Source organism: Cydia fagiglandana, chromosome 4 (genome assembly GCF_963556715.1).
Source record: "Cydia fagiglandana chromosome 4, ilCydFagi1.1, whole genome shotgun sequence".
NCBI lineage: Eukaryota > Metazoa > Arthropoda > Insecta > Lepidoptera > Tortricidae > Cydia > Cydia fagiglandana.
In genome coordinates this window covers 2339256-2364784 of record NC_085935.1, presented here as the reverse complement: position 1 = coordinate 2364784, position 25529 = coordinate 2339256, and the positions used below count along the sequence as shown (strand labels likewise).

At 37.1% G+C, this 25529-nt stretch overlaps 1 protein-coding gene across 1 annotated transcript in view; it reads left to right on the top strand.

Annotated features, from left to right (window-relative positions):
* LOC134663471 (uncharacterized) overlaps positions 1–25529 on the top strand; it is an 89383-nt gene that overhangs the window by 42953 nt on the left and 20901 nt on the right. The window contains exons 2-3 of the mRNA XM_063519841.1: positions 12518–12803; positions 23800–23955. Of these exons, the coding sequence (XP_063375911.1) occupies positions 12518–12803; positions 23800–23955 (442 nt within the window). The remainder of the gene's footprint in view (positions 1–12517; positions 12804–23799; positions 23956–25529) is intronic.

Here is a 25529-nt window from a genome sequence, read left to right as displayed (position 1 = left end):
ACAGAAATACATCATCTGTGAAAATTTCAACTGTCTAGCTATCACGGTTCGTGAGATACAGCCTGGTGACAGACGGACGGACAGCGGAGTCTTAGTATTAGGGTCCCGTTTTACCCTTTGGGTACGGAACCCTAAAACGTCGTTCGTCGAATTGTTCAAGAAAAATAAATCAACACTATATGAAAATACTTTAAACAGTCATCAAAATGCAACGAAACCGACGTCAGGCGCCGCCGAGCCGGGCCATACATACCTACAATGCATAGTATTGCTACAGATTTATGAGCAAGAGGGAAAATTCTTTTCATTTTGAGGTTAGAATTTACACGCGCAATTGGTATGCATTCTTTCCATGTGTAAGGAGTTTAGGTCACAGATTTGATAAAAAATTAAAAATCTTTGGGAAATTGTTTTCCAGATTTTAATAAGTGTTAATAAAATTTAGCCACTGTATTTCCATGCATTAACTTATTTAACTTATATGTATGAGACAACGGGTTTAAAAACTTTTTAGAAAAAGAGCCACCCACCGTAAAAAAGATATAGTTGTAATTGTAAAGTTAATATTTTAATGTTTGGGAAACTAGCCAACAGCAATGTTCCAAAAAGCCAAACATGGCACTCGCGCACATCAGTTTGTATTAGAAAACATTCAGTCCTATGGTCTGTTATTGAAGCTTCAAGAAGAGAACATGTTTCTTTCATAAACGTGACTTAAACCTGCCAATCATGTGGTCCGAGACGTGGTGCCCATAAATGTCAATCAAGTTTCCCAGCCGGAAGCGGCCCTTTCACCTGATCCGGACTTTCCGGCCGCCATAACGCGGTCGTCGCCATCTCGACACGCTGTCTTGCAGTAGTAGGGCTAGATTTCCATGCATTTTATGAAGCACACTAAAGAAAATTGATATTCATGAGGCAGGTTTCGTCAGTTTAGAGAAGTCGCAAACATATGTCCCTATTGGTGACTTTTGACCTTTTATTTCATATATTTTCCATGTATTCCCGTTATCTGGGGTCGGTTCTCCATGTCCTCCTTCTCCACACAGAATGATTTTTTGCAGTTATGCTTCAAAATATTTAGTGTTTTTCAGTTCATTTTGGACCGCAGACAGCCAGGTAGCAGGACGTCGTCCACGGCCATGCTTCGTATCTTTATTTCATATATCTACGTTATGTATATTTTTGTGATATACAAGTTCAGGGGACTAAAGATGGGCCCTCCAATCCTTCATTACAGATAAGAAAGAGATCATGCCTCTGATCTCTCTGACGTGTAAATTCACTCGGTGGGCTGCTCCAATCCAAAGGCTATTGATATTGGTTAATAATGTCTGTTTTCATCACAATTTGCGTATATATGTCTTGTGTCTAAGATATCTCATGGGCAGCTTAACTGTGAAATGAAATGTATCACCACAATCACCAGCAATTTTACTGTCTTAACAACTAATTTTGTGATTTTGTCAATGCCTGAATTGAAGCTGACGTCAAAGGTTATGTTTATGTCATAAAAACATAAATATTAATGTAAAACGACCAAGGCGCGAGTGGAGATCCAGTTTAAACCAGACAAGAATCGGTTCTACGCAAACAGACATAATCATCCCAAGAAGGTGACTGAACTTAACGAAATTCTACTTTCATCATCATCATCATCTCAGCCATAAGACGTCCACTGCTGAACATAGGCCTCCCCCTTGGACCTCCATTCGTACCGGTTGGAAGCCACCCGCATCCAGCGTCTTCCGGCGGCTTTAACAAGGTCGTCCGTCCATCTTGTGGGTGGACGTCCTACGCTGCGTTTGCTAGTCCGTGGTCTCCACTCGAGCACTTTTCGACCCCATCGGCCATCTTCTCTGCGCGCAATGTGGCCTGCCCATTGCCACTTCAGCTTGCTAATCCGGTGAGCTATGTCGGTGACTTTAGTTCGTCTACGGATCTCCTCATTTCTGATTCGATCACGCAGAGAAACTCCGAGCATAGCCCTCTCCATAGCTCGTTGAGCGACTTTGAATTTTACTTTATTCTCGTTAAAATAAGAGTTTGGTTCGAAAGCTTCTTAAAATGCAATATCTACGTAGCGTCGGCACCATATGCAGATCAGAAAAGTCTTAAATACCTTTGAAAATTTTATGCCATACGTTCTTTTACAAAATGCTGTGTTGTATGTCGCTATGATACTAAGACACTAACGTTATCTTACGTTTGCGTATGTCGCGGTTATTTTCGGAATGTGTACAGATAATTCATAATGAATGACGGTGAATTAGCTTATTTTTAGAAAAAAATCTGTAACTAAACTCTGCACATGAGCTCTGAGCAATTGCAGAGAAGAGAGAAGCCACGCTTGACCACACAGCCGTTCGGTAAATGCACGGCAAGACACACTCCCTGCCTCTGGTTGAATATGTACGGCGTACGGCTCTATTTGTGGCTATAAAGTACTCAAGTCATATTTGATAACAGCACTCAAATAAAAGATATATATGCGACACGGGCTTTAAGAAAAATAAAACAGGAAAAGCCCAGGAATAGAACCTCCGAGAAGCCTCGGGGTCAGATGTTTATTTAATACTTCTATTAACAGTATTAACTGATCAGATTTCGAATTTTCTACGACCTTAGGATGAAGTAAATTACGCAGCAACTGATAGGCTTCGTCGGATAGATGAGTCAATGAAATGGCCCGTTTCTTGTCCTCGGAATCTATTCCATTTAGCAAAATGAACTTTTTTACCTTGTTACATAAATTACATAATACAATGGGTACAAATACACTTAACGTGAATAATTGAAAATTATTCGTAAATAAACATAAATAAAACTGTAGATTATATAGTCAGGACAGCGGAGGGATGATATGCTGTTTAAGCTATGTGTTGTGGGCCAAATATGCAAAATCTGTCAGTTGTAATTAAATTGTTGAGTATCTGACTCGTAATAACAAGTTAAATGAACATGGCCACAACTAAATTCCAACTACTCACCTAATAGCCGCGTCAATACGTTGATGAGGCACCACTCGTACAAATCTAAACAATCGTCGCTCGTTCATTTAATGAGGCGCAACGGTCGTCGTTATCGTTAAACATAAACATGCTTTATTGTCATATCAATCCTACTGTGAGGCATGTTTCAGCTCGATTTTCAGTTAGGCCTCTTTTATTCGTTCGTATAATTGTTTTTATATTTTTACGTTTAGGCACTTTATCAACTAACGAAAAGGCTCGATTTTTCGTGGCAACCGTGGGATTTTATGATGATGGAATTATTCTGTTGTAAATTGTGCCGTTGTCTAGACCAGGGTTCAGCAAACATTTGAAAGCCAGGTTGAGGAAGATCTAGGTAGTAGAATTAGTTTAGGAATGTCAAAGAGCTCCAAGGATCTACGTTCTCCAATTGTTAATTGTTTATATAGATTTCTTGAAGAGGTAGACTTCTAGGTCTAAAGTGCTGCATGGCGCTCGCTAATAGAGTTGCGAACCAATGGACTGGACAACAAAATTAGAGGTTAGAACAAATTGTCCAAAATAATAAGAAATTTATAAAAATTAAACTTTTTCATATCAAAACTACAATTACTGATTTCTAGAGCATAGAAACACTGAAGAGTTACCACGAAAATCGAAAAATCATCTCCTTAACGTCGGTACTCGGTAGTAAAAATCTGTATAAAGCACAGTTAATGTGTACGTAGTTAATTAAATTGAATCGCTTTACTAATTAAGTTGGCCGGTAATAGTTGTTTTATTGTACATAAAATTTATGTCATAATATATGTGAGCCGGAACACATAATTACCTTGAACACGTGTATAATAATATTTACTCGTATTGTTAAGTTTTTTAGCTAGTTACATTATAATATATGTTTGTTACTGCACTACAGTACCTATATAAGTAATGTAAATAATAATAATAAGGGCAGCTTGTGGCGAGCTGTTGGGGAGTAATGACCCCACGGACCCGAGTGCTCCCAAGAGTCGATCACGGTCTCCGTCTCCGGCGTGTCTTCGTCGGTCGGAGTGGACCCCAAGAGGAGCCGCAGGACTCTCAGCTCTGGCTTGCCTTCATTGGCCGCCCAGAGAGGGGTCGCTAGAGCTATATAAATATGCTCCAGGGGTGGAAGTGAAAGATGCATAAGACGCGAGTTGGCACAGTGGCTGTTAACAGCCACTGGGTAGAAAGCGGCGCACACCTCTCGACACCCCTGAGCCGCTCACACCGATGTTGCTCCTGGTCGTCTTCGCGACGGCAGTTTCAGGGGCCCATCTAGTCAACGGCGAGTCACCGCCTGCCTCGATGACGGTGTTAAGGTTAACATTGTTATGGCAGTGTCCGGACCTCTTTTACAATAGCCCAGTCTCATTGTCCAGATGTCCACCCAAACATCAATCCATACTTTTTGTACAATAGTCCCAATGCCTGCTGCGACCGGTTCATGTGTGTTTATTGTTGCCTGCATGTGAACGGGATCCAGCAGGCGTTCTACGTGATATTAAAGCTCTCCAAGCGGCCTCTACGTGTTGGATCTATATCCCCACGCAAGCCTATCAAAAGACCGGGATTTATAGGCCCGTGAAATCCAAAAGGAGACACAATAATAATAAAATAACAAAACGCGCAAACTTTAATGAAGATGGCGCTGCAATCGCTTAAAAAAGCATGTCATTAGATATGCCAAATCCAGAGAACCAAACTAAAGATTAAGGATTTTTTTGATTTCTTGTCAGAAGAATTTACAAGGTGTCGGTTTTTAACCTCATTGGCATATCACTTTTTTTACATGCGGTCTTAGCGCATCTTGCGCGCTCCAATAAATAACTATGACGAGCGAAATGTGCTGCGGGCGACATGAAAATAAGATCAAATGTAAAGTTCTAATGCCGCACTGCAGCGAGCGGAAGTGTCAGTGGCCACAAGATGGCCGCTATCGCATTAATACAATTTTAATGTGTCCGCTATCGGTGAGGCCCAAATCACTTCGTAATCGTTGTAGGTCAACGACGCACCTGCTGTTTGAGCTTGTGGTATTGTCACAAAAAGAACTTGATCACAATGTCGGGTGTTAAGACTGCATGAAAAGTTAGGAAGACGATCGTGCAATGAAACGTAGCTAAAATATTGCCTTAGAGACTTTTTGAGAACTGATTTAGATTGATTTGCTATTAATACAAATATTACGTGCTTTAGCTAGCTCTTTGCTAATGGATCTTCTCCTTAAGAGTCCGTCTAAGCTAACTTTGCACCGACTCTGACAGAGTGTATGAGTGCCATTATAAACATAATTTTTTTATAGGTAGTGATTTGAGGTTTATAGTGGTAATTCCATACTATCATTGTTGTCAACGTAAGATTGGTCAGACCGTAGTAAAGTAATTAAGAATTGTAAGAAATATGTGGTGGTAATCGACATACGTCTTGGAGCGTCATCTGACCACGCAGCGAACTCGTGGCTATCGATTTGATTACACAAGAGTCGTTAGTCTATCGCGGTGTAGCCGGATATTAGACTACTATATCCTTTATACCTAGTGTTATTACAGCCGCTGACTATTAGCGTCGTTCTCTGCCAAATGATGTTATTTCAAATGAAGGAGTTGAAAAATTAATGTTTAAAGCTCGTTAGAATCCACGATGAAAGTCACACCGTGACTATTGACTCTACTATCCTACAGTTGTTTCCGGGGTATGAAACTTGTAGCACGAATTGCGTTGTACTTCTTTAATTTAAATAAAATTTGTCATGGAATATACAATTGAATTGGTTTCTCAGTGTATCATAGGGTTTTAATTAATTATTCGGTCGTTCCCTCGTGACTGAGGATCGTGGTCATCACCGGGTGATACACTGCGCATGTAATGTCACATTTCCATTGGCATCTGTCCATGGCGTTCCGTAAAACCGAGTAGAATTTTGAGAAAGAGAGTTCTTTAATTGACAAATCCATCTGGTAAGAGATTGTATCTACGGTTGCCTTCAGTATTCGCACTGTCAACATTTCTAGGCTCTCGGTGGTAGCTTTTGCATTTTTTATTAATGAGGAGTGTGATGCAAAATATATATCCCTTAATATAAATACCTTTAGAAATATAAAACTTTTTTGTCTTTCTCAGCAAGTTTGCGCCCACTGTTGGGCATACGCCTCTCCAAATCTCCTCCAAGCAGACCGATTTGCTGCTGCTCTCCTCCAGGGTGGGTCTGCAATCTTACAACTAAATCTTAAAACTATACTACAACTAGGAATCCAAGGAAAAAGATCATCCGGACGAACACGTAACTCATGGCTCAAAAATCTTCGAACAAGGATCAAACAGAGCACATGCTCATTTTTCCGCGCAAATGTGTCTAAAGTCCGCATCACCTATAGCCGTCGTGATAGCCGACCTCTGGTAGGAGATGTCACTAGAAGAGGAAGATACTACGACAAAAAGATGGAACCCTTAATTTTGAAATTAGATTCAATATAAACCTCAATCGTGAGTGATAAGCAATAGAGCAAAGGTAAACAGCCCAAACCGACTAGTTACGTAAACATAGAACTGTGTCACGGAGAACGCAGCGATAACGCAGAACGAACGATACGGGCGGATTATACTTATCGGCCTGCAGCTTGTACTTCGTCAAGCTGGAGACAGACAGAAAGGTCACATTTATGTCTTGGGAGCTACTTAAGATATGTTTGCGGTAGTCCCATAGACTAATCTCTGGCGATCGCCGGGAGTCCTTCCTACAACGAATCACAATATTTAACATCTTCACTGCAGCGTTGTCGATACAACCAATTAATATAGTTTTGTATGGGGAAGTATGCTGTAATACTTCTTCGTCAAGTAAGACATAGACAGACGCTTTGCATTGTCATCAGATTTACACACGCAAAATTTCAGCTCAATCTGAAATCGGGAAGTGGGTCAAATTTAGCTTCCAAGATTTGACCCACACTAACTAACATACCTACTAGGGCAAGTTAAATTAATAAATATATAAAAATAAATAAAAGCTTGTAAAAATTACAAAGTAGTTACTCTTGGGAAATTAGCATTTAGATTAAAATACATATATATGTTAAAGTTGTTTGTTTGTCTCAATTTACGCATCTTATTTAATCACGATCACGCACGAGCTCAAACAGTGTGACGATTCTAGTTTCTTGTAAAAAAGAATGGGTATTTGTAAACATGTCTTTAAGAGATTAACACAGATTAGAACCTTTGTGTACTTTGTTTCCTTTTTTAAATGTCTTCTATATTTTAATTAAACACAGTTGGGCTCATTAGTTGTGTGGTATTCTTTTTTGGGAATTGAGAGACCTTCATATTAAAAATTTAAATGATAATCTGTTAGGCCCTGTCCAATTGGTTCTCTGATAACTTAACGCATAAAAAACATCATGGGTCACCTTTTACCTCGACGAACGTGAAGAGCAACGTGTGCTAAATCTTAAATCGGTAGGAATCTGAAAGGATTCATAGACAATCTCAACTATTCTTCATAATAAACAATCTAACCCGCATGCAAGACTGCACATTCTCGGAAAGCTTATTTGAAAACGATTCGTCTCTTTGCACACGCGACAGGCGAAAAAATACGATTTAAAAAAAAAAGGTGTTTTCGCATCTTATAAGTAGGTATCACATTTAGGAAGCGCTAATAAATAAAGTTTTTATATAAGAAATATTGAAATTTTGAACTATATCTTCAGTTTGTTTAAGGCCTACTAGAAGTGAAACACTTACAATAAAATTAAAGTTTTCCTCATGCGCTTTCGTAACATTTGTTATCAAATTCGTGGCGCTATTGAGGTCAATGTTTACTCGCCGTGTTTTGATGCGACAGGATGTGTGGCCAGTTGCTAGTGTTACTACTGTCTCCGCATCGGCTACTGACCAACGAAACGAACGAAATGAATGTACTTTTATGGATTCCTTCATCAAAATAAGTTTGCCCGAAAAATCGGATAAGGTTTATTCAACTAAATGCTGTATCCATAATAAATATCAGTTACACCAATTACAATTTTGAAGTTAAAAACAATAAATAACAGTTACACCAGTTACGAGAAACTTTGAAATGATAGTTTAAAGAATCTAAATTCTAATGTAGATAAAATGAAGTGTTAATGTTTTTGAAGCTTCAGCCCTATCATATCGGAGTTATCAGGAAGAAGAGTTTGTCTTTATCTTTATTACCAATAAATAAATATGTCGGTTGTTATGCCGATGTACCCTTATCTCGTATGAATGGATTACAAACAAGTTTTCACAATAATACTGTTCAATGTGTTTACTGAATGGGAAGTATGATTCTTTTATTGACATAACACGACGCTTTATTGTTTCGAATTATTCGAATCAATTGCTTACATCAAACAGGTTAATTTTTTTTTTGCAGAAATTCATATTATTTCTCTGTTCCTAATAATTTAACTTTAGGTATATACATACTCGTATATACATGTTGATTTTGTTATCTTAGCTTAGACCAAACTGAGAGCTGAATATTATGTAGGTCATACTGAACAACTTTACCTATGGGCCCAACCCCGAAATCGGGAAAAAAATCTGCTGTCTCATAACATTTCGGTGAATCAGAGTCGATGTTCTCTATAGACAAAAGTCGGCAAAACTTAAGAGTAGCAAGATGTCCGATTTACCTTTACCAACGAAACGATATAAACGCGGTGGCGGTCGACCAACTTTACCGGTGTGAACTAGTTTCCTAATGTGCCCGAAACGGGGCTCTTTCGTGTCACGTGTTCGTCCACGCTGCGCCTGCGACTGCGGTTACTATAGATCACTGATGCTACTAGATAGAGTATGGTTGTCTATGATTTGTGAGTATAGACCATGAAGTATTGAGAAGACCGACGAGGTCAGTGTTCAACATCACCAGCGCCGATGCTTGTCTTAGCTGGCTGGTATAATAAACTTTTGTACTTCTTGAAATTCTTCTTGGGATGGGTGCACTTGCACTTATACGCTGATTCTCGAAAAGGTCGGTGGTAAAAACAAAAGCAACCTAGTTATGTTTGCAGTTTTGCAAATTGGTGCGCGCGATATAATACAGACGATTAAATGCGGATTATATGGATTAACTAAATGGGACTCTTGAATTGCGGAGTTGAATGTAAATTACGGAGGTGCTGTTTCTGTTGAATCTTGATCGCGGCGACTCCACTAGCAAGATAGTCCAACTTGTCTTCTAGCGTTTTCTACGGTTTACTGGCAATTGGTAGTAGATGTAGACGACTTTGCCGAAATTGTGGATATTTCTTTACGTGCGTTCGTTCTACTATTCTATCTGCCATCTTTCATAATAGTATCGCTCGTGGCGACGACGGATCGAACGGACAAAGTCAGATGATTGGACCACAGGATGCGGAGAGTTGTTTCGGGTACATGGCGAGGGTTGTCATTCGACGGACGCAACATGAGATGGTTTTAAGTTACAGATACATTTCGGACAAAAGTCGTTGCAGATTACGTTCTTTAAGACTTTTTAAGAAAGTTTCGTAGTTGTTGATTTCAGGTGGTTTTAACAAAATGTCGCTTACTTCGTCCAAAGCATGACGTTCGAATTTTGATATTGCTATTTCATACATTGCCGATCACCTTTCTTGAGAAGTGCAACGATAGGTTTAATTCGGTTTAGTCGCGATATTTTGGTGGAATACGAATGTTAGTCGCGATACCTGAAAGCTCCAAAATACAGGTTCGAAATCGTTTCCGGTTGTTTCGAAATCTGGAGACATGTTTTTCGAAAGCCGGGTGTCACCAATTTTGGGCCCGTAATTAAAACATGAAGATTCGTTTGAGATCGAGTTTTATTATCAACGAGACAACTACATGTTGAACAGACTTTTCCGACCGCGCAGGCAATCTTGCGCGGTCAGATGCGCAAAAGCTAGGTAGGTACATATTCTTTTGTTTGAAAACAACGCATACGTTAAATTGAAAAAAAAAATAGTCTTATTCTGAAAAAAGGGGTTTGCATCTGCGCAATACTTTCGACCAAGGCTGCATTTAGAGTAGCTCTGTCATCGGTGGATTTGACCTCACCAAATGATAAGCGGCATGCATCATTCATGAGTTATATAACTTGTTGTTAGCATGGAGGATTAGCATAGGTGGATGCACCTGTTAGATCATAATATCCATAAGGGAAATCGGTTTTATAAGCAATGGTGCTGAAGTACTATTGTCAAGTTGACTTTGTTATTACGAAACATGAGAATTGTTGAAGTGTTCTGTGATTTGGTTGATTTTAATAGAAATGCTGTTTATGCAGATCATTTTTAGATAATGACTTACTTAGTTTTTTGTATGGCCTTTGGTAATGATGATTTTTATCCTTTCTTACTTGTGTGGATGGCACCAGAAATAGACAGATTACAGGGAGTCACTGTCTAATACAGGGTGACATTTGAGTCGTGATCAGTAATATGTTTTTATAGCTCCATAAACAACGAGCAATTTAATGCCCCTACTCTTACTAAAATCAGACATTTTATTTTCTTTTTTTGTTTATTTTTTGTCATTTATAGACCTTAAAGTACACGATATTAGCGAGTGCATTAAGTTAAGACCCCCTCTAGTTAGTGTAAGCCACGGAAAGGCATCGAAATTAATGGATCGCAGGGATGCCTGGTAGCCGATAGCGGGGTCGCGCGTGCATCGAACCGTGCTTATCAAGCTGATGCATTCCCAATGCATTTCAATTCACTCACAGACTAGGCTGATCCAATGGAACTAAGAACACGAGATCCACAACTCTCCATGAATGATTTGCAGAAATATGAACCATTTGTACTGTAGTTACATGTTTCATTAGGTACCTACATATTTAGGTGGCAATGCCGCGCTCTGTAATATATCTCCATTTAGTGCGGTCATACGCCGTCTGCCGCCAGCCGACCTCTTCATAGCGTTCGACCAAGAAAGATTAGTATACCTACTGGTTTTCTTAAGAGTTGGACTAACTTGCACTGGGTATGAAATAGTTCGGCTTGAAGCAACAGGGCGGACGGTAAAAACATATTGTGTTAGTGTAAAATATTCCTTATTTCATAGCAATTATGTTGGATACTTGTTTGGTAAACTCTTTGTAGGGAAATAAACAAGTGAAGTAAGGAAACCTATGCTCAAGTTGCATGTGAATTTCATTTACACAAACAAACTTACGGAAATTACAGTTTGACTCGGTCATTCCACTTTTTATATTGAAAACTTGCCTAACTTGTATACATAAATAGTATTTTATGCAACAGTTACATAATTAAGGTTCTTTTAATTGGGAGTCGACATTACATAACGAGGCGTTGTCAAGTTTTGTAACAAACAGACCCTGCAATATTTTTAAGGCATAAATGTAACGTTACTTTACTATTTCTAGGATAGGTAATTCGCGTTATAAACGTTATATACCTACTTATTACATAGTCTTAGGTAGATGGCCATGACTCCCGATGCAATAAAAATTGCCAACTCAAGCGTACATCTAGATTACTAATCTATCAGATCTGTCAAGATAACATAATCAATATAAACCGTATTAGTCACCGTTTATGCATTCCCAGTCGCGACATTTTACGACATAACGACGCTATGACTGTAAACGAGCTCTCAGCCTATAAACGAGCTCCCGGACTATAAAACGGAGATGGCTATCTGAAATCACGCTACAGCACTCTGAATTATAATGCGATGACGATCTCGGGGGTGTTAAAATAATAAGTAGCTTGTACTAACAACTACCTAGAGGCTTATTCTGTTAGTAATTTGATAATTTCTTGATATCAAACGGTTAGTGGATCGACTTATTGTACGATATACCCTGTATATTTACAAAAAAAAAGTTGTTTTTGTCTCGTAGGTATAATGTGATATGAAAATATATCCAAATTATGCAAATGGTTAGAAAACCTATAAAGAAAATAAAAGCTATTGAAAAATATGCGAATGCTATAATGGGAAAATATGCGTATGGTTAGAAATGCTTTCGAAAAAGGAAGTTATAGAGGAAAAAATACGAATGCCAGAAATCGCAACTTAGAAAAAACTATTTCCGGAATATGCAGTAGGTACACTATGAGTTGTCAAGAGTGAACCGTTTGATAACAAGAAATTAACTAACAATATCTTGATATCGACCACTAGGAATAAACAAAAACACCCTATATCATGTATTATTAGCAATGAGCCTCTGCTTGTGACTTTTTCCTCACAACAAAATGACATATTACAGCAACTAGATTGCACGCCAATTTTTTTAAATTATTTATTTATTTCATCTTACGCTAAATATTTTATATTAAACTTCGCTAAACTGACGTTTGATGGAGAAATTAATGGATCTTATAAATTTTATGACAAGAGGATCTGAATATTCTGAATATTTACATATTCTAAATTTTATTGTTCCCAGTAACATCTAACCAACTTATAAATAAGAAACTAACTGATTCAACTATTCTTACTTATAGCCAACGCTCACGCTTCTCGTTTGTCGGCAGGCATGAAAATGACGATGTCACCATTGTCATCCTCACCCACAATGAGCGCCCGCGTGCATAGGAAGGTGATGCGCGCGCCGCACAAGCGGCAGCTGCCGGGCAAGATGGCCCACGCGGGCAAGATGGTGCACCCGGGTAAGGTGCACCCGGGCAAGCTGGCGCACCTGGGCAAGTTCGGGCGGCTGCACTACCCGCACACGCACGCACGGCCGCCGGAGCCCTGCGAGAACAGCAACGACAGCGGGCTCGGCCCCGACCACGATCAGAGACATAACACGGTTAACAGGTAAGGTGAGCTTGACTACTGACTGGTGTGCTATCGGAAATTTTTCAAAATAGCGATTTTTTTACATTGAATAATTTATAAATTTTTTGCATGAGGATCAAAATATTCCATTTGATTACACCTATAGTTTCTGTGAAATTTTCGAAAATATTTTTGGAAATTTTCCGCAACATGCACATTTGCAAGCTTCAGCAATGTCACGATCCGCCTCAGAAGTTGCTTTATGGTTGATTTACAAACTAAAATTTTGGTATTTTCTTAACCAGAATTTTTAGCTCAATCTAGGATAAAAATAATGGGATAAATTTTGTACTTATGAAAAATAACAATCAAAATAAAAATACAATTCAGATGCATTTACCTACTTAAACGTAGAATAGTAGTTTTAATGTCGAACTCGAAAGCGCTCAAGACTAGACTGTGATGTCTCAAAAATATAAAATATTCAGTTAAAAATTTGTATGTCAAATCACAAAAGAGTGACGAGTAACATCTAGTAATGTCTGAGACTGACAGAATACCGGCGCGTGTCTTAAACCATCTATCAGGAAATATCAGTTATCCATCCCATTCTCATTCCGTTTTACAGAGAGTGATGGATGTAGCAATTTATATAACATTAAAAAAAGAACGAGTATGCAACTTCAATTTGATTGATCATAACTGACACGCCCGGTTTTCATATACGTATTGTGACTATTCGCGACGTGTATCTTAATTTATGTCTGTGGTAGTGCACGGCTTAAATATTCATTTTAACACTTTCATTACCTCGAGCCTAATACCTACTGCATATTAGTGAACGCATATGTGCGTTGTTGGCAGTGAGCTTTTAACTCATGGTTCATATTGCTATGTCTTTATTGGTTAACTGATTTATGTATATATGTATGTTTAAGCTCTCGCTTTACCTACGTTATATGTATGTAGTTGTAGTATCCCTTCTTGTACAGTCAAGTGTATTGTATTTATCATTTTCTGTGTTATACGAGACGATTGTTTATATTCTATTCGATTTGCCTTAACTAAATAAAAACACATAAATACATTTCTTATTTAAACTTTAATATGGTAGCAGAGTGTGGTCGGAACTAACTTTACACTATTTGCAATTGTAGTGAATAAGCACAAATCCCAAAAAATCATTTGACACTTACGTCGGGTATACATATTGAAATGTCATCTTGACGGCGCCACAAACTGGCAAACCCACCAGAAAGAAATGCTATTAATATGCAAAATTTTGGACACACTTCTTGAAGAACATTTTATCTTCGAATAAAGTTAGCTTATAAAAGTTATAAGTTATAATGAATCAATGCCCGTCCAGACTGAAGATTAAAAGGATGTTATCAGAAAAAAATTGGCGTCAATGTTATCTAGCGTCTACAGCAATACTATCGTCGTACATCGACTCGTCTATTGTCATTGTGGAAAAGTTTGACGAGTCATCTACTAGAGTAATGATAGTCAGCGGAGAGGAGATACAAGCCCTAAGAAATGTATGGGTGGTACCAAGCATTAAATAAAACTCATTTTCCGTACTGTACGCGCAAGATTTGCGCAAGATACGTTGAAAAATAGCTACTTTAAGTCAAATGTATCCTCTTTTAAGTTCTGTTTTTTGAAGAATGTTGAAAAAGTGATATTCATTGGAATCCGAGTCAAATATGACGAATTATACAAAATTAAGGTCAAGTTATTGACCCCGAAGCTTGAAGTGAACCTACCTATATCAGCATCTAAGAATCTTCAACTCTACCATGAACGCCTGGGACACAAGAGCAAGAGACATGTGGCAAAAACTGTTCCAACAAGAGCTCAGACCAAAGCTAAACTAAAGTTCATCAGATAGCTGTGAAGGCTGCGTTTTCGGAAAGAGCCATAGGCAAAAAATTGGCATGAGACAAAGAGCCCCTAAACCTGGCGAGATAATATAGCTCAGCACGGACGAATGCGGTCCATTCCATTACGCGAGCTCAATGTAGTATACGTTCTGTTCAAGACGTTTACTCAAAATATCGTTTGATCTACTTTCTGGGCCAAAAGTCTGAAATCCATGCACGCATGAAGGACTTTCTTTCTGAAGCGAAAACATCCGGACATGAATTGTTAAAATATGGGATTAAACAATGGTTTACGATGTTTACACTCGTATATATTCCTCCTGGATATCTACAGAAAGAGAAAATCGCACGGTCGTAGAGAAGACAAGGACACTGATGCACGCTCGTAGTTAGATCCTTGAAAGTCCATGGGCTGAAATATAACTACATCGGTGTATATCGTGAACAGGGTAGGGCCTACTCCTGTAGAAGGAATGTCTCCTCACAAGCTTTGCTATGGGAAGAAGCTAAGAACAGACCACCAAAAGGTAAATAGGATGTGACTATATCCCAAAGTAAAAAACAGGAATACTCATCGGGTATAGCGGCGATGAGGGATTAAAAAAATTTTGACGTAGAGGGGCTGAAACTCATCAAACACCGACGTATTGTCTTCGACGAAACAACTCTTGAGAAAACCAAGATTGGTAGAAACTCAAAAATACCAGATCCAGAAAAAAAAACACATGACTTTCTTTTGTATCTTACAGATTCTGAAACTGCTAGCGAGAAGAATCTCTCTCGGCCTCCTGGAGGGGATAATATCGAAGAGGGTTGCCATGAGGTGTGTCGTCATCGTCACACACTCTTTCACCTATAGAGGCAAGCGTCGGAGAGGATTACCGCGAGGTGAGTCACACTCCTTCACCTTTAGAGGCGCGTCGAAGATGACTACAGCGAACAATGTCACGCTCATCCACCTTCAGAGGCAAGCGTTAGCAGATATAGAATCTCTGACACGACAGCTACACGATCTTTACCAGATAAAACCTCCGAAGAGGTTTAGTTTTAATCAGTTTGTCAATGAGGCATCATCAGCAATGAGGAGTCATCTATCCCTGAACCCACTTCGTCTACCTAGACGTCCTAAGAAACTTTGAAAAAGATAAGTGGATAGAAGCTATGAACAAGAAAGTATAATCCCTACAAGGAAATCAAACCTGAGAACTGACGGACCTACCTAAAAATAAAAGCACTACGATGCAAATGGGTGTTTAAAATCTAAAGAAACACTAATGGTAAACCTGGTGGATAAGTAAAAAGCACGATTAGTTAGTCGCTGTTGAATATATACAAATGAAGGATGGAATGAGTAACTGTAAGGTGTGTAAGGAGGTTGGGACACCCATTTTGAAACCTGAAAACATGATTTTACAATCACATGTAACGTTATAATGTTCTTATTTTAGCAGGCAAAAATAATGTCATATTAGTTATATTTGGCCCTGTTAATGTTAACCTTAATTTCTACATAACCTAACGACTATTCTCGTAAGCTTGCAAGTAGACGCAACAATTAACGCATAATATGAAGGGAAATCTCTTCTTTAGGGAAAAGTACACCTTATTGTATCGATAATAAGATTCCATTTCGTAGAGAAAGATATTCTCCATCTCTACATTAGTTGCGACATTTCATCTTATTTATTATTCAACGTTGCACAAAATTAAATGAAGCCAGAATGAAATCCGAATACAGAACTGTAGATATTAATTATAATGTGCCTACTTTCAATAGATTGATGGCAGTAATTCAATACAAACATCCAGGTAACAAAAATCGGTTTTTATCCAAAGACGTAGGTAACCTATTTTTTTCTCAGAATAATATATTTGTCAAACATTTATTTTACCTTGTTAAAAGTTATGCGAATAATTTACAACAAAAACATACACAAAAAGTTATTATAATAGGACACTGCATTACCCCCTGTATTGTGTTGTTGCGTAACCGTATAAAAGTCGAACTTATTTATAAATAAGTGTCCCGACATTCGTATAAATTTACACATTTAGGTTTATACGTAGATGCTTTTGTTACGCAATCGTATATTGATACCAATATCAGTGGTCTGTTTATCGATGTTGTTGTGAGCATACACGTATCAACTTCCTTGTTCGATGCTGACCTGATACATATTAGTTATCTGGATCACACTGGTTTCCTTAATATTTTAAAGTGCCGTAGGTTCAGAGAGCGAAGTTTTTGAAAAATCGTAGCGCTTTTTAGATTTCAATACGGTTGCCAAAAAATAAAAAATTAATAAATAATCTTGAGGATTTTCTCTAGGGATTATTTCATCGGGTGTAATCCTATCTTTTAACTCTTGCTCGATAGAAAAAAATCACGACCCTTTAGACCCATTAAAGCGCATTTAAAAAATTTGTAGCAATTTATGCACAGAAGCTAAACACATGCAAATTGTTTAAAAAAATGTGCCATCTAATTATTACTTTCTTTTTTGCTAAAACATAAAACATATTAAAATTCATAAGGGGTCATCCATTAATTACATCACACGTTTAGGGGGAGGGAGGGGGTCAAGAAAATGTGACATATTGTGACATGGGGGAGGGGGGAGACACAAACTTTGTGACGTCACTTTAACTTCATCAGTAACCGAAAATTTATTTATATTATTTTATTCGCTGTACATTTAAATAACAAGTTTTTAAAACGATAATCGTTTTTATTCCTTTAATTTTCTTTCCTAAGCAGTTTTGGGTTATAAAATTACTAATATTTATGTCGTCAAAAATATTTTGATAAAATATTAATAATACTTAGGCACTTACCTAATTCGATTTGGCGATTTCGTAGAAAAAATGTGACGTCACACTAGGGGGGGAGGGGTTTGCCAAATGTGACCAAGTGTGGTCAAAAAACCTAGAAATTCGTGTGACGTAATTAATGGATGGCCCCTAAACATCATATCCACGGTTCCGAGCACACACATCCATCTCGCCCACGCTTACGCTCAGTGATACTCGTGATAGTGAAAGAAAAACAAAAACCTATGGGGCCTTAAAGTGCACAAAATAGCCAAAATTGCGGGTAGCCAAAATAGCCAACGTACGAAATTTTAGACTTAGAGCAACTCCTTACTTTATTGAAGTGGCATAGCTTGCATTAACTACATAATCTATAATAATCGCTATACTGCTACTAATGTCGCATTGATATCATATCAGTCCGATGCTTATCGTTATCGATGTTTTGACGGTATGACGGTTGATTGTTTTGTTTTAAAATTTAAAGTAACAAATAAATGCAACTCTGTTCCAATAGGGTATTTGACTGTATTTAAATTTAATTATTTCACAGAATGCATGAAATAAAGCACCAGATAATAATTAGAAAAACATAGATAGCAGTTGTTTTTAAACAAGTAATTTAACAATAAAAAAAAACACATAATTTCGCAAAAAAAAAAAGTTATTTAATAAATCGGATAGAAATACAAAAAGTAGGTGAGTTGACCGTGATGTCATTGAGTAATGTTTCATAAAAATACAATATTAGCAAATCGTTTAGACAGTTCTAAAAAAGAAACTGATTTGAATAGTAGGAGAATACCCTATTATGATTTAAATTTAATGGAACTGAATAGTGTTATAGCTATAGTTCGTTTTTTTAGCATTAGAAAGAACTCCACAGAAGCAAGCGTGCAGTTTTTATCAGGCTCTTTAATTGTTAATAATTATTGAATTAGCTAATGTAGCATGGTCAATACATATAAATTATTACCGCTAAAAGTGCCGGATTTGGAACCACAAGCTTACTTCTGCGAAGTTATTTCTAATGTTAAAAAAACGAACGAAAGGAAGATAGAATATCAAAAATAGGGGGGTGCAAGTGCACTCTGATAACGGTACCGCCATGTCAACTACATAGAAACAACATAGAATCTACTAAAATCTGTATAAAAGCAGTTAATTATCTGCTTGTTAACATACACATCTGAAAAATAAACGTAGCTGAGAGAAATTAATTGTTCCTAATGAATAAACATAAAACAAAAGCACCTAATATGCACACGAACAAGATACGCTATCTCAAGGCTATCTTCATTGAGTTCTATCTTATATTTACATCACATTCCAAAATGAACTATAACACTAAAGATATAAGGTCGATTACTTCTTTGACTAGTTTACTACGCTGCGTAGACGCATGTGGCGGCGCGTGCTAATTTGTATTTTTGGCACGTTGCCACCGTGACGCTACAAAAAGTCGTATCTTAGTTCGAAATTCATACTTACATACGATCTTTTAGTAGTCAGCGCAGTGACTCAGCACTACTGCTTTATCTATGGCTATCTATGTGTTTTACGAGCCTTACTTGTGCATACATATGTGTGAATGTTTATTTCGCGGAAGTTGACCGATATATAAATAATGTTAAAACTTAGAATGGGTTCAAAGGCCATGTATAGACATTAGCCAAGTCTCACTCAACCTTATCATCAGCACTACCTACTTTGTAATCGGTAGCATATAAAATAAAAGTTACCTAATCCTGACTTGACGACAACGTGTCGTGATTAGCGTTGAGTGGGTTAAGTTGCTGTACTATAAAAATATTAACTCTAACATTATGTATTCTTTGATAGTTTAAATAGTGGTCGTAAAGAAGTCGGTTAAATAGCGTTAACTTATTTTTTTTTACGGTCAAATTAGCATAAGAGGTTTTTCTTTATTTAAAAACTAGCGCAAATCTATTAATAATAGTGTGATTTTATATTCTTGTAATTCTAGTCGCTTCAAAATAGACACGACCGCGACTATAAAAAGCTCGTAAATACTTTATTTCATTAACGTTTTCTTCGATCCTTTTAGAGGTTTAAAAGTATAAAGCCTTATACACATATCACAGCTGTATGTTTTTAATGCCGTTTCGTGTACATGTATAAGGTTAGGTCAAATCCGGTTCGGGTCGATATTGGTTTTTGCGCGTAGATAAGCGAGTAATATTCTTTTAAAAAAACCGGGCAAGTGCGAGTCGGACTCGCGCACGAAGGGTTCCGTACCCACGTAAAAAAACAAAAAAAAACGGTCACCCATCCAAGTACTGACCACTCCCGACGTTGCTTAACTTTGGTCAAAAATCACGTTTGTTGTATGGGAGCCCCATTTAAATCTTTATTTTATTCTGTTTTTAGTATTTGTTGTTATAGCGGCAACATCATCTGTGAAAATTTCAACTGTCTAGCTATCACGGTTCGTGAGATACAGCCTGGTGACAGACGGACGGACGGACGGACAGCGAAGTCTTAGTAATAGGGTCCCGTTTTACCCTTTGGGTACGGAACCCTAAAAAGCATAAAAACAACCGTTTTGTATGTGATTAAAGCTCTCGTTATAATATATCATCGTTATAGTCAGACGACGCAACGGAGCCACGCTGTTACGTCGTCGCCTAAATCTAATGTTTAATTTGTCTTTAGTTTTTATTTGTAATTTTTTTGTTGCTTTCCTGTATTCTATTTTGTAGTTTCACAGTGCCTTAGTTTTTACTGTAATGCTGTGTCACTTATTTGAGTAATAAATTAATATCAAGTTTAACCCAATCTTTTTAACCCCCGACGAATAAAGAGGGGAGTTATATATTTGACCCCAATCTGTCTGTCTGTCTGTCTGTGGTATCGTAGCTCTCCAACGGATGGACGTTTTACGTGAAAGCTATTTTCCTTGCGGTGTTTCTTAGCTATGTTTGATAGAAAATTAGAAATCTTTTCCGATATTATGCCATTTTGGCATAAAATAGATTTTTGTGACATACAGATGAGGTTTTTAAAAGGTTACAATCGCTTGCGCTAAGATAACGAAACGCTTGTCTCTCTATCACTCTTCCATATTAGTGCGACAGTGACAGTTGCGTTTCGTTCGCTGCGGAGCGTAAACGATTGGCATGTTGGCTACGCACCATGATATTAAAACTATACCTTACTACATATAATAAAAAAACCCATATAAATGAATTTCGATTTCTGCGGTAGACATTCAGATCTGTCAAGTGCTCATAGGCAACTTAGCTCAGTAGCGCCATCTGTGCCGAGGTTTCGGTTTGTAACAACGCTCACGTGTCAAACGAAGGCTTTTCTCCATCCCTTGTTTATAGCATTCGCGCTTTGCAGTTCCAATTGACCCCATTTGAGAACTAGTTTAGAGGTAAAGCCCGCGTATTGACGTCACGGTGACGTCAAACCACGTCCATTTATCGTTGCGGTTACAATCTTAGTTTGATGATTGAATTAATTTGTTGTCTGCATCGAGTTATCTATAGGTGGTCAAACAAGTTTGTTAGTAGCAAAAGGCGCGAAATTCAAATTTTCTATGGGACGATTATCCTTAGCGCCTAAATTTTTGAAGTTTGCAATACTGGTTATTAAGTTCATCTTTTAATTTAACTTACTTATAAAAGAAATTTAAAAAAAAATGGTAAAAAAATCACCTTTATAGCTATCTTTGTAAATATTTTGCCTTATGCCTTTCATACAAAGCGGTTGATTTTTCTCCCAGATTTCTTTTTATCATAAAATCATAATATGTATAGGTATTTTTATTTTATTAAAATTTGAAACGTGAGTCCTTTTTCAATAAGTTAATTAATGAAATGACGGTAGGTAAGATTTCATTCTATTGGAATTCGGCGAAATAAAATGACGTTGTACCTAATCTTACTTTGTAAGAGATCTTAAATGTGCTTGGTATTTTAATAAAACGCGCATTACAAACACGATTATTTAAATTCTTACTCAAACTCTAATTTAAGTAGACCACCGAACACTCCATTACAAATATAACGAAAATGTATTTTTAATACAGTTGCTCAAAAAGTGCTACTTTACGTAGCTGTTTAGCGTGCGGAAAGTTGGTTATCTCGAACTAGTGCTTTTTACTTTTCCATTTTTTTTAAATTTATACTTGTTCCAATTCACGACTACTTATTGATGAGTGTTAATATTAGTTTCCTTTAAACGTCGTAATCAGCATAAAAACCTACCGTTAATGTAAGAATACGAACAATATTACATATTTCATATTTAATTACTTACCTCTTCATCATTATAACACGTTTATTTTTTAATATTCAATATTGAAAATTGCGTTCTTAATAAGTTGACTGAATGGAACGGAATAGCTGCCAAACGCCCATAGATATAATATACTTAAAGACGACGTCTAACCGAGCTGTCACTGTTACCACTTTTGTTTAGTGTACGATTAACAATGTTTTTCTTATTTTTTCGCAACTGTATTAAAAAACGTCGTTCGATACACGTGCGGAAATGTCATTCTTCACTCGTCCCGAGTCTTGCCACTCGCCTGCGGCTCGTTGCAAGATATCTCGGTACTCGTGAAGTAATGACATACCTTCCGCACTAGCATCGAAATGTACTATTACAGTTCTCTTACTTTTAAGCCTTGATTTAAGTAACAAGTGCGATAATAGCTTTTACTGCCATCAACGCTCATGTGCGTGCAGTCAACAGAAAATGGTGTACTTTCGTTTCGGCCAAATACATTTCGCCAAATTTCACTTCCCAACAAACTCATCGCAATAGTTTCATTTCCCAAAGGAACCTTTAGCAAAGTTACACTTCGCATATAATTTATTTGGTCAAATTATCATTTGGCATGATTTTACTTTGTCAAATGTTATTAGGACAAAAACTTATTTAGCAAACGTTTTTTATTGTCTAATATTATATTCCAAAAAAATGTTTGGTCAAAATTGTCACTTCGCAAATTTGACAAATAGGCATCTCTATTTAAAGTACTTTTTGTTATATGTTATAATAGGTACGTTAAATTCTACGTAATTTGGGTGGGTTGGGTTAGGTTTGAACTGCGATCCTCATAAAACGGAACCGCTATCAGAAAAGTGGGTTAGGTTAGGTTAGAACTGTCACCCTCACAGAATCGAAATGCTATTTAGAAAAGTGGGTTAGGTTAGGTTAGAACTGCGGTCCTTACAGAAACGAAATTCTATGTACTAAAAAAAGGTCATCGAAGTGGATTAATTAATTTAATAGAATAACGAGATGTAAAAAAATTGCATGACATTTTAAACTAAAATGTGGTTTGAATATTGGTGGTTATTTACTATTTTTGGGTTACAATGATTACTTTGGTGTTATTTGCTTTAATATAATAGCAAGATGTAACAAATTTGGTTGTCATTTTACATTAAAATGGAGTTTTAATTTTAGTGATCATTTACTACATATTTTTGGCAGTAAGAATGTTTTTTTTTGACGTTACATTTTACTATGTATATGTAATGATCAGTTAAATACTAGACAAATAAAATTCTGCAGCCTCCACTTTATTGGTATGTAAATTGTATGCCATGCAATATTTTGGGAAATGTAAGTTATGCTTAATGATACATTTGACTAAATAATATTTGGTAAAATGAAACTTGTCCAAGTAATTATTTGCTAAACAATAACTTGCCAAAAAAGACTATTGCTAACTGAAAATTTGCGATAAGTTGTTTTGCCAAACATTTTTTTGGGAAATGATAATTTGGGAAACATAGTTTGGGATGTGATACTTTGGGAAACGATTTTGGCCCATTCGTTAGTAAACCACAGAAAATACATATTTTTATAACAAATGAGTAAAGCTCCAGTAAGCGCTACTGTACTTTTCAGTAAAAAAACGTACTTATAATTATTATACGTATATTAAATTTAGGCTTAGTGTACGTATGTAGGTACGTATATTATACATGTACATACGGTTGCTTGCTTTCTGGGTTTCTGTCTTCGGACATTCTGTAATGTACCGCTTTCAACAATTTTTGGAAAAACTCTTCTAATTATACTTTTTTTTTGTAGTTTAGCAAAAAGAACCCATACCAATAATCTCAAAGGGTTATTTTTTTAGCCTAGACCCACCACTGGCATACGACGTCAGTTCAAACCATCTCGTTCATGAGACAATGATGTAATAACGAATAGGAGACGATTACGATGCTCACACTGTGTAAGTACTGGATTCTTTATGCTAAACTACGTTCAATCTTTAATCCCTTGGGCACAATCACACGAACAACCATACAAAGCACATCAATACATCGAAGTACTCGTGTGTGCAGAGAACCCGAGGACTGGGAGCGCGCGGCGGCGGTTAAGATAGAGTGCGACGACGCCGCGAACGACGCGTATGCGTTCTCGGCACCGATGCAGGCCGCGCCCGCGCTCGCGCCCGCTTCCGCGCCCGCCTCCACCGACGCTACCGTGATGCCCCCTGTGTAGGTTCCACGCTAAGTATACCTTGGGAAATTCTGTAACAGTGGGTCAAACTTATTACAATTTTCAGTTACTGTAGTTTCTTTTATCTGTGCTCTTGGTGCGTCAATCTAGACCAAAAGATCATGAATACGTTACAAATAATTCTAAAACATTCGTATTTTTACTCAAATATGAGTGTTATATTGAAAGGAGATCCGTGTGTGTTTATAAGCATGTAATGTACCTACATATATAAGCGAGGTTAGGATAAGAGAGACTACCGTACCTATTCTGACAAATTTCGACTATAAAAATCTAGGTATAGCTATAAAATTCATATTCTGGCTTGTTAGCCATGTTAGTTGGTATTTTTTTTACATGTAAAGCCTCTGTTTAGTATTAAAAATCTGACGATAAAGCTACATTTTATCCACAAGAATGCGAAAGTAAGTTGATGCAAATTTTGTTTTGTTTCCTTCTGTTAACTTTTAAATGATGATTTTGTTTGATAAATATTTAAAAGCGTTTATTTGGATTTGATTTGTAGGTACATCACTACACCTTGTTTTATATTATAAAACAAAATCGTCTTCCACTTCTCTCTGTTTGTATGTATCTCTGTACGTTCGCGATAAACTCAAAAATTACTGAACGGATTTTTATGCGGTTTTCACCTATCAATAGAGTGATTCTTGAGGAAAGTTTAGGTGTATAATTTGTTAACCCTTGCGAGGCTAGTAGTTAATAATAATTTCCTTGCGTTGGTGTTGTGAAAGTTTTTGTGTTTCACTCGGTAGCAAAGTTTATTTAACCCTTGATACCTCTACAACAGATCCCTAATCATGCTAATTATTATTCATTATAACGTTAAAACATTCAGAAACAGCGTGTCTATATAATTGAAATAACAAAAACACAGTATATCACATTTATTTTGTTATGATTATTGCTTAGTTCATCAAAGCAAAATCACCTTTATTGTTTACACCTTTCGGTTCACATTGAACCATATTTAGTTATACGACTTGTATGTTATTATAATATATATCAACACAAGATAGTAACACAGTATATCGTTGCTAACAGCACAATCAAGGCTCGCTTCCGCGTGCAATAACAACTAATTGATTATTAACCTTATCAATGTGTGTAAAAATGCATGTCCACTGCATGTGATTGTCGTCACAGCGCATAGATGTAGCTAGTTCACTGTGCACTCATCCAAAAATAAATTCTGTTGTATCAAATGTGGCTTTCCATTAGAAAAGGGTCCTTATGCTTCAGGTACAATAAGGACTTTTCTAAATTTCTGTTGGACTTTCAGATGGAAAGGACCGTATTGCACTTGAAGCGTAAGGACCCTTCTGTGATGCGTAAGGACCCTTCTGTGATGGAAAGCCACAAATATTCATAGAGTTGGACCAAACTAACTCTGCATGGCATTTACAATGGTGAAGTGTGGGAATGTCCTTCATAAATCCCAATTTTTTATAAAAATAAGTCGCACACTTTGTTCCGTGAAAGTCGGACTGACTCTAACTTAAAATTACTTATGTAGAATTTGAAAATGTTAGGTATGTCATAAATTAGAACT